Source organism: Sipha flava, unplaced genomic scaffold (genome assembly GCF_003268045.1).
Source record: "Sipha flava isolate LNK unplaced genomic scaffold, YSA_version1 23919_pilon_pilon, whole genome shotgun sequence".
NCBI lineage: Eukaryota > Metazoa > Arthropoda > Insecta > Hemiptera > Aphididae > Sipha > Sipha flava.
In genome coordinates, this window is record NW_020272881.1 from 1 (window position 1) to 9,199 (window position 9,199).

At 28.5% G+C, this 9,199-nt stretch overlaps 1 protein-coding gene across 1 annotated transcript; it reads right to left on the bottom strand.

Annotated features, from left to right (window-relative positions):
- Positions 1-6,958: 6,958 nt before the first annotated feature.
- On the bottom strand, positions 6,959-8,122 carry LOC112683994 (serine/threonine-protein kinase fray2-like). The gene is made up of 2 exons (XM_025555274.1): positions 7,783-8,122; positions 6,959-7,680 (listed from the first exon to the last, which is right to left on the bottom strand). The coding sequence occupies exons 1-2, from the start codon at positions 8,120-8,122 to the stop codon at positions 6,959-6,961; spliced, it is 1,062 nt and encodes a 353-aa protein (XP_025411059.1).
- Positions 8,123-9,199: the final 1,077 nt, after the last annotated feature.

Genomic DNA, 9,199 nt, shown 5'->3' on the forward strand with positions numbered 1-9,199 from the left:
TGTCGTATACGCCGATCAAATCGTACGTACAGACATAAACACACAACAGAATTCAATATTACACTTTAGAGAATATAAGCCCTAAGCAGTGGTCGAGTCACACGACCACACACCAGAAGCCCCTTTATTATTCATCCTCCTCTCTTTTATATCATATCTTAACCTACTTACACATATTTATTGCTTATATGCTAAAAGTTATTACAATTGTTGTTCTTATATCTATGTTAAATATTTTTTATGTTTAGAGTTAATACTTCCTATGTTCTAATTACAATATGTCATGACTACGAATTTACAGTATTGCTTAATACAACAGTCCCCGTTGTTAAGAAAAAATATGTCCTCATATTTTAAATAGAAGGAATATTTTGATTAGTTGTTATAATAAAATATGTTTATGTTGCGTTTTTTTTTTGTGGTAGTTTCTGTCTGAGTAGGCTTGTGTTGTTGTCATGTTTTATTCTTGCGTCATTCTTTCATCTGTTGTTGTCCATCATGTGTCCCAAACCTGTTGTTCATGTTCGTGGTAGGATTGTTCGATCTTTACATGTTCGTTGCTGTTATATTCGGTTCATGGACGTAAATGAGTTGTATGATTTACGTGATGTGATCATTCTGTCTCTTGCGGTGTTGGATTACTATAACAAGTCCGACGCCAGTGATCTTTATGTGTCCTACGTCCGCGGTCTGTACCACGTGGACGTTAACTTGATCCGTCTGCGGCGTTTTCGTGGGGCACTTTGTTAAATTTTTGTGTAGAGTTTCGAATGATGATTTTTATTTGACTGTAATTTCATATTTTGTCTATTGTTATATTAGTTAGTATATACATAAATAATTTTCATAACCTTATTACACTTTTTTTTTTTTTTTTTTTTTTTTTTTTACATACGATTCTCGTTTACATCCACACATTTTGCATACAATTGATTGATTCTTATAAGCTAAACAATTTTGTTTGTACTAGTTGTGTGCTAGTTTACAAGTGAAAAAATTTTAATTATGTAATAGTGATTCATTATTATTTACATACATATATATATATATATTTTTTTTTTTTTTTTACATATATGTTTAAACATACGTAAGTACATATGAATATAATAGTATTAATTTTGATACAGTGATTATATATATATTTTTTTTTATTTAGCGATTTGCCTGTGTTGGAGGTTGCCGCTATTGAATTTGTCGTTCCTGTCGATTCCTGTGGATTTAGTTTTATTATTTTAATTTTAATATGAAATGTATGTATTTGTATTAGTTAACGTTGTATGTTTTAAGTTTAAATGTATCATCTAGGCGGAATAGGTGGGGGTAATTGGTGTGCTGTCATCATTAATTGTACTGCTATTATTATTGGATATATTTTATAGATGATAAATAGTATGATTATGGTTAATATGGATAGCCATGTAATATATATAATATCTCCCAAAAGGTCATTTATTAGTCTTTGTGGCATTTTTTCTAAAACAATTTCTTTGAAATATTCTTCGGGGTCTTTTATTTGTTTGTTTATATGAAAGTTTGGGATGTTTTTTTTCCAATCATGATTTAGTATTTCAGTTAAATTTGTGAAAAACATTTTGTCCTTTTGTTCTTCGTGTATAATTTTTAAAGATTTTAAAGTGGTCCAAGATATTGGTAACACTCGTTGTATTGTTAGTGTGTTTGTATTAATTAACTCGCAGGGATACATTTTTGGGATTATTACCTTTTTATTTTGTAATAGTTCGTGGTCACACGGTAGTTTTACTTTAATTAGTCCAGGGTGTTCATAATTAATTTTTAGTTCTTGTATTTCTGTGTTTTCCCCGATCCCGTTTCTAATAAATAATGTTGGTTGTGGATTTGTAACTGCGAAAGTATGAATGCCTATTTGTTTAATTATTGTATCGTCATTTTCGTCTTGTGTTACACATTGGAAGTAACAGTATTTGTTAATTTCGTTTAGGGGTGAATTTTTAAAAATTGATTCGACACATTTTGGCGTTAGTGATATATCTGAAGAAAATTTTGGAATGTAACATAAATCTGTAACAGGAGGGTCACAGTGTTGTAGACCTATTCCTGAAATGATCCTATGTTCATTATTTATTTTATTTACCGCTACGTATGTTTTTTCGGAATATATAATACACGTTGAATTATTTGATTTAAAATGGGCAGGGATGTATTGAAAAAGTTTCCAATTGGTTTTTATTTCTCGGATCGGTATTTTTATTTTTACTAAAATCTCTGTTTTAGAAAATTGACATTCTGTTATTGGGATGTTGTAGTATGAAGAAATGTCGTCTGTTGAGATGGCTAATTCATATCCGTCCTTTTTTAATATTTTTGTTAATTTTTTGTAAATCGTCATATAGTATGTTTACGTTAATGAGTCTTGGAGGAATTTTCCCTATTTTGCAGTGTAAGTGTGTACTTGATTCCCTTTCATAATTTATGAATTTTATTAACATTGTAATTACATAAAAAATGATTTCTTGTACCCCTTTTATCTCTTTGTCTATTTTTGCATTTTCTAACAAACCGTTATCCCTTTCTTCTTCGTAAAATTGTTCCAAGCTTTTCTTTAGAATCTCTAATTTACCCGCCGTTATTGTTGTGTAGTTGTTAAGTTGGGTTGTAATAGTATTTAGATCTTTATGATCTGATACGAAAACATCTCTAAGTCTATCGGCTTGTTCCTTTAATTTTTCTTCGTTAGTGTAAAAATGTTTTATTTGTTTTTCTGTAGCTATATTGCAACAGAAATTGTAAAAATCCCCTATGAATTGTATTCCCCTTCTTGTTCTATAGTTTTTGATTTTATTGTTACTTATTTCTTCTAGTTTTTCCATGTTTTTTTTATTTTTGTCTATGTTAGAGTTTATCAATGAAGAGTGTTTATCAATGAAGAACATTGTTTTAGAGTATGACAGTAAGTTGTGTTTTTGTTTTTACAATATTTTTCTACTTCCAATAAGTTATTTGAAAAGTTGGATTCTTCTGTTATTGTCTTTTGAGTATATATTAAAGGGATGCTCTTATCATAGGTAATCGCTTCCTTGATTTCATTGAAAAAATGCCCCTGATGATACAGTGATACTCAGTGGCTCCATTGGACTACATGTTCTCAGGATGAACATACATATTATTGTGTACTGAAACATATTCTAAAACACAATATGATTATAAAAAAAAGGTGTTGTTACGCTCTTATTATTATTTAGTTATTATGTTATGCTATAATTATTGTTAGTTCTTACTTATATTATTATTTATTTTTTTTTATTTACAGTTAGTTTTTATTTAGTTAGTTAGAGAATGGTTTTAATCTTTGAACATGTATAATATCTGTGGTTTGTTTTCCATTCAATATTAATTCTATTTTGTAATTTACATCCGATATTTTCTCTACTACTTTAAATGGTCCTCTGTACTTATGAGCTAATTTTTTTGTTTTATTTGGCTCCTGAAAATGAAATTTTACTAATACCTGTTGACCTGGTTCAAAAGTAATTGTTCTATGGGTTTTGTCATAATCAAGTTTTTGTTTTTCCTGTTCTTTTTTTATTATTTCTGGTATTTCTTTACGAATTTTTTGTAGTTTTCTTAACGAATCGTTAATTTTGAAATTATCACTAGTTGGTATAATTTTATTATCTATTGGTTGGTTTGCTTCCATACCGTGTAGTAAATAAAAAGGACTAACTTTAAGTCTAGAACTTGGACATGTATTATATGCAAATACAATCATTTTGTAATAGAGTACCCAATCTTTTTGATTTTTATGAACATAATGTGTAAGACTATTACATATTATTTTATTCATTAGTTCGGTCATACCGTTTGTTTGTGGGTGGTAAGCACTTGAGAATACTTGTGTAATACCTAAAAGTTTACATGTTTCTTCTACTTCTTTATTTTTAAAGTGAGTGCCTCTATCACTACAAAAATATTTGGGAACTCCATATGATGTTATCAATTCCATTAAAAATTTTATTGTTTCTGCCCCAGTTGCGTTTGCAACGGCTTTTGCAAAAGCCATTTTTTGTTGCATTGCATGTTGCTACTATTAAGTATTTTTTTCCATGAGATGGAGGAAGTGGTCCAAGATAGTCAAAGGTTAACCGTTGTAATGGTTTGCCTGAATCTATTGGTATCGGCTGTAATAATCCTGGAGTTTTTCCTATCGGATTTTTTACTAATTGACACGAAACACAAGAGTTAATAAATTTTGTAGTGTCCTTGATCATATTATTCCAATGGTATTTTAATTTAAGTTTTGCAAGTGTTTTTGTAATACCGAAATGTCCGCTAAATATTGATTCATGATAGGCTTTTAAAATAGTATTAATTAAATTTTTTGGGATTACTATAAGTTTGATCAGTTCATTTTTATTCCATTGTTTATAATAAAGTACGTTATCTATCACACAGTATCTTCGTGATTTTTTTTTATATTTGTCACTGCCTATATTTTTAAGACCTATTAAAATATTTGAACAGAATTCGTCTTTAGACTGTTCAGTTTTTAAAATTTCTATAGACATTTCTTTTTCATTATTATCAATTTTTCCTATTTCTGTTAGGTGTATGGGAAATCTAGATAAGCTATCTGCTGCTAAGTTAGCTGAGCCTGGTTTATGTTTAATTACAAAATCATATTCAATTAATTTAAAAATACTTTTTGTTATCCTAGAAGATGGATTTTTCATGTTTTTAAAATATTGTAAACTAGAATGGTCACTAAAAACTGTGAATGTTCTGCCTAACAAGTATTCTCTAAAATAATTTATTACAAATACTACAGCTGCCATTTCTAATTCTGTAGTTGAACAATTTTTTTCCCCTCCTTTTAATTTTCTTGACGTATATCCTATAGGGTGTTTTTTTCCGTTTTCGTCTTCTTGTTCTAAAATGCCTCCTAGTCCTTCTAATGATGCATCAGTAGTAATAAAAATTTCTCTCCCGTCTTTAAAATGTGCTAATACCGGAGCCGAAGTAATGGCTTGTTTTAAATACTCAAAAGCGTGTTCTTGTTCTTTTTCCCATTTAAATCCTACATCTTTTTTTGTGATTTCTATGAGTGGGTTAGCTATTTTTGAAAAATTTTTAATATATTTCCTATAATATGAACAGAGTCCAATAAATGCTCTAACGTCCTTGATTTTTATTGGTTTTGGAAATAATTTTACGGCTTCTATATTTCGTTCTAATGGTTTTAAACCGTTTTTTGATATTTTTTGTCCTAACAATTCTATTTCTGATTGAAAAAAATGACATTTATTAGTTTTTAATTTTAAACCTATTTCATTTAGTCTAATAAACATTTGTTCTAAATTATGTAATGCTTTTTCGAATTCGTCAGCAAAACAACATATATCATCTAAATATGCTACAATAGACCTATATAAATATTCGCTAAAAGTTTGATTGATAATTCTTTGAAAAATAGGCGCTGAATTTTTCCAGCCTTGTGGTATCCGTTTAAATTGAAATAACCCGAAATCTGTTGTAAAAGCTAATTTTGAGCGGTCTTCTTGTTTTACTGGAATTTGGAAATAGCCTTGTGCCATGTCTATTGTGGAAAAATATTTTGCTCCTTCTAACGCTCTAAATATATCTTGGGCGCGTGGTATTGGATGTCTATCACTTATTGTTTGTTCATTGAGTTTCCTAAAGTCTACCAAAAAACGATATTCTCCCTTTTGTTTTTTTGGTATAAGAAAAACTGGCGCTGCATAATTACTTTTGCTAGGCTCTATTATATCGGCTCTAATCATTTCGTCAGTTAAAAGTCTAAGTTTTTCTCTTTGCGCGGGTGAAACTCTATAAGGTGCCTGAAATATCGGATTTTCCGAACTTAATTTTACTTCACATTCTTCTACCTTTGCACAATTTAAATCAAGTTGATCAGAAGTAAATAAATGTTTATATTTGGATATTAAAATCAATGCTTTTGCCTTTTGTTCTTTTGTTAAATCGTTTGATATTTGTATTACTGTCCCTTGTTTATCGGTTATTTCATTTGGTAATTTATTTATTGTAAAGACGTTAGTATTTTGTTGTATTTCACCTATTACCGTGCCTTCATATATTTTTGTGTATAAATTTGAAAAATTGTAAATTGGAATAGTTGTTTCATTTTTCTTTAAAATATTTGTTTCTAATTTTAAATAATGTTTTTGACTTAAGCGATTCACTGGATTTATAATCATTTGTTTATTGTCTATTTTTATATCCGTTTTAATTTGTATATTAGTTATTACTTTCGGTGGAATTAAAATATCTTGAGTTACTATAATTTTTCCTACTATATTTTCTCTTTCTTTTTCTTTTTCTATGTTAGTTACCCCATTGTATTCAACCCATATTTTGTCCATTTTAATACTATCTCCCGTTTTAAAATTTATTGTTTTGTTATCAAAGTCTATAACTAAATTATATTTCAAACAAAAATTATTACCTAATAAAAATTCGCATGTTAAACCTTTGATTACGTAAGCATTAATTTCGTATTCCGTTTCTAATATGTTTATTTTTAGTTGTGTCGTACCCATATTTTCTAGAATAGAGTTGTCAGCTCCTGTAATAGTTGTTTGTTTTTCTGGTGTTATTAAATTTTTATTTTTTATGAAAGAATACTCAATACAAGATATATTTGAACCTGTGTCTATTATTGCTTGTTTTTTTTTATTTTGAAATTGTATTTCTATGGATAAAACCTGGTTTTTCTTTTTAATGTTATCTAATTTTGTTAATAATTCATTTTTATTTTGTCCGAAGTTGTTTTCAAGTTCTTTTTTATATTGGTTAATTTTTTCTATGTGACCTATTTGTATATTATCATACCAGTTTTTTACAAAAAGTATATGTTGTTCTTTTTCTTTTTTTGCTATTTCAGTAAACTGTTTTTTTTCTTCCCGAGTTTGTTGTCCGATTTTTGCTTCAAACCCGGTCTCTCTTAGTTTTTTACATTATCACACTGTGTAGCATAGTGTCCTCTTCTCTCACATTTATAACACGTTATATTTTCCATTTCACCTCTCATTTCTTTTTGTTTATCTTTATTTCTATATTGTTCCGGTGTCCTTGATCTGCTTTGTCTATCTCGACTATCTTGTATCTTATAATTATCTCTTTGTGATTCTCTAGTGTAACTTTGTTCACGTGAGTCTGGTCTCTCTCTTGAATATGATCTATCTCTATTTCTACGCTGATTATCTCTCGAAAAAGATCGGTTTCTATTATATCTTCTTGAATCCCTGCTTGATTCTCGCGATCTTCCTGGGTATGGACTTTTGTATCTATATTCTGGTTTCCTATAGTAATCTTTATTTCTATTATAATCACGGCCTCTTGTCTCATTATTTCTATAATATCTCTTGTTTTCATAATCGTCATAATATCTATTTTCTCTAAAATCTACAGATCTATTTGTATTCTTTCCCAGCATATTCATTCTTTTGACTTCTTCCGTAAGTTGTTCTATTTTTAATAATAAGTTTTCAGTGTGTTCCTCGTTCTTTTTTATTTCTTTATTTTTATGAAACTCTTGTAATTTAGTCACTTGTAAATTCAGTAAGTCAGTGTAATTGTTAATTGTCGGGCCTCTGTTATTAATTCTATGTTGCATAAGTTCGTATTTTTTTAGATTTTCTTTTAATTTTTTTAAAGTTGTATTATCTTGCATAGAAATTGTATGTAAAATATTCTCTTTTAGTCCTTTTAAAATGTAAATGCATATATCCTCTTCTTTCATGTGAGTTTCAATTTGTCTGCACAAACTTTCGATCTCAGCCATGAAACTTGTTGCCGACTCTGATTCTCCCTGTCTCCTATTTTCTAAATTTGTCTTTAAAATGGTAGTGTAATCAATAGGTAGATATTGATCAATAAACGCATCCTCTATCTCTTTCCATGTCCAATTTGTTTTTAAATTATTTAAATTGTCTAAGAAATTGCTCGCAGTTCCTTTTACAAACATTGGTAAAAATTTTAGTTTATCTTTTTCGTCCCAGTTATTAAAGTCAGTTATCATAGAATATTGTTTTAAGAATTTCTTTACATCCTCATTGCCTGTAAAATAGTCGGGTGTCATTTGTAAATTTCTTTTTCTGTCGGTCATGTTTTGTAAAATTTTTAACTCGTTAGATGATTGTTTTTTTTTATTTTTATCGTCGAATGACACTTCTTTATTTTTTTTTGTTGTCAGAAGTAATATGATTTTCACAAGTATTATTGCTAATTTTTAAAGTATTTAAATTGTTTTCTTTTTCTGAATTTTCTGGGATAATATTCTTATCTTTGTTATAGAAACTTTTATTTAAAATGTTAAACCTATCGAAATTGTCACTACGGTTTCCTTCTGTGTTTTGTTCGCTAAAATTTAATAATTCATATGTGTTGTCAGAGTTATTTATGTATTGATTTTCACCGTTATTTATAATTTTTTCGATTGTATTAGTTATGTCCTGAGCTTTGGTATTGATATTTTCATATAATTGTTTTGATTTCTCTACTTCCTCTTTCGTTTTTAAGTTATAATAGTTGTTATCTTCCTCTGAATTTTCCTCAAGCTCAATACCTTCTGTTTTGATTCTATTTTCCACTGAGATATTAATTACAGCCTGTTTTTCTCTTTCTGTTAAAGTTTCTCTAATATCGTCAAGTTCTATGTTACCTTTAAAATATTTTGATAAACGAGCTCTTAATTCTCGAACTGTTCCAGTTGATTTTAAATTTTGTGATATACAAATGTCAATTAACTCAGGTTTTTTTTTATTGTAAATCTCTGTTAACGTTGTTATTGAAAATTCTAAGATGTTATTTTTGCTCATGTCCTTTAAAATTAAATTTTTTTTTTTTTTTTTTTTTTATTCGAAAAAATTTTACAGTATGAAGAAGTTTTGGAATTATTTTTCTAGTATAATGGATACTCTAATATATTTTAAAAAAAATATTATGTGTGCAACAACACTCAAAAAAAAAAAATTTACTTTGAAGTAAAATTGAGTATACTTACCCCTGTTGATGTTCTCGATATCGCTCTGAACGATGTTGCTGTCGAGATTGACCGCGTTCTGGATTCAGGGAACTTCCTCTGCTTTCCGTCCAATGCTTCAATAATGTCGTTGAATTTGACTGTGTTAGAAGAAGAAAACGTTCTTCCTGGCTTGTTGTCGAAAATCAACTTCGAAAAAAA

Excerpts from the sequence above, each read along its gene's own strand:
- LOC112683994 (XM_025555274.1), bottom strand. The coding sequence starts at position 8,122 with ATGACCGACAGAAAAAGAAATTTACAAATGACACCCGACTATTTTACA. Across the intron at positions 7,681-7,782 it reads TTTCATGGCTGAGATCGAAA|ATAATACAACTTTAAAAAAA; the intron begins GTTTGTGCAGAC and ends TTTCTATGCAAG.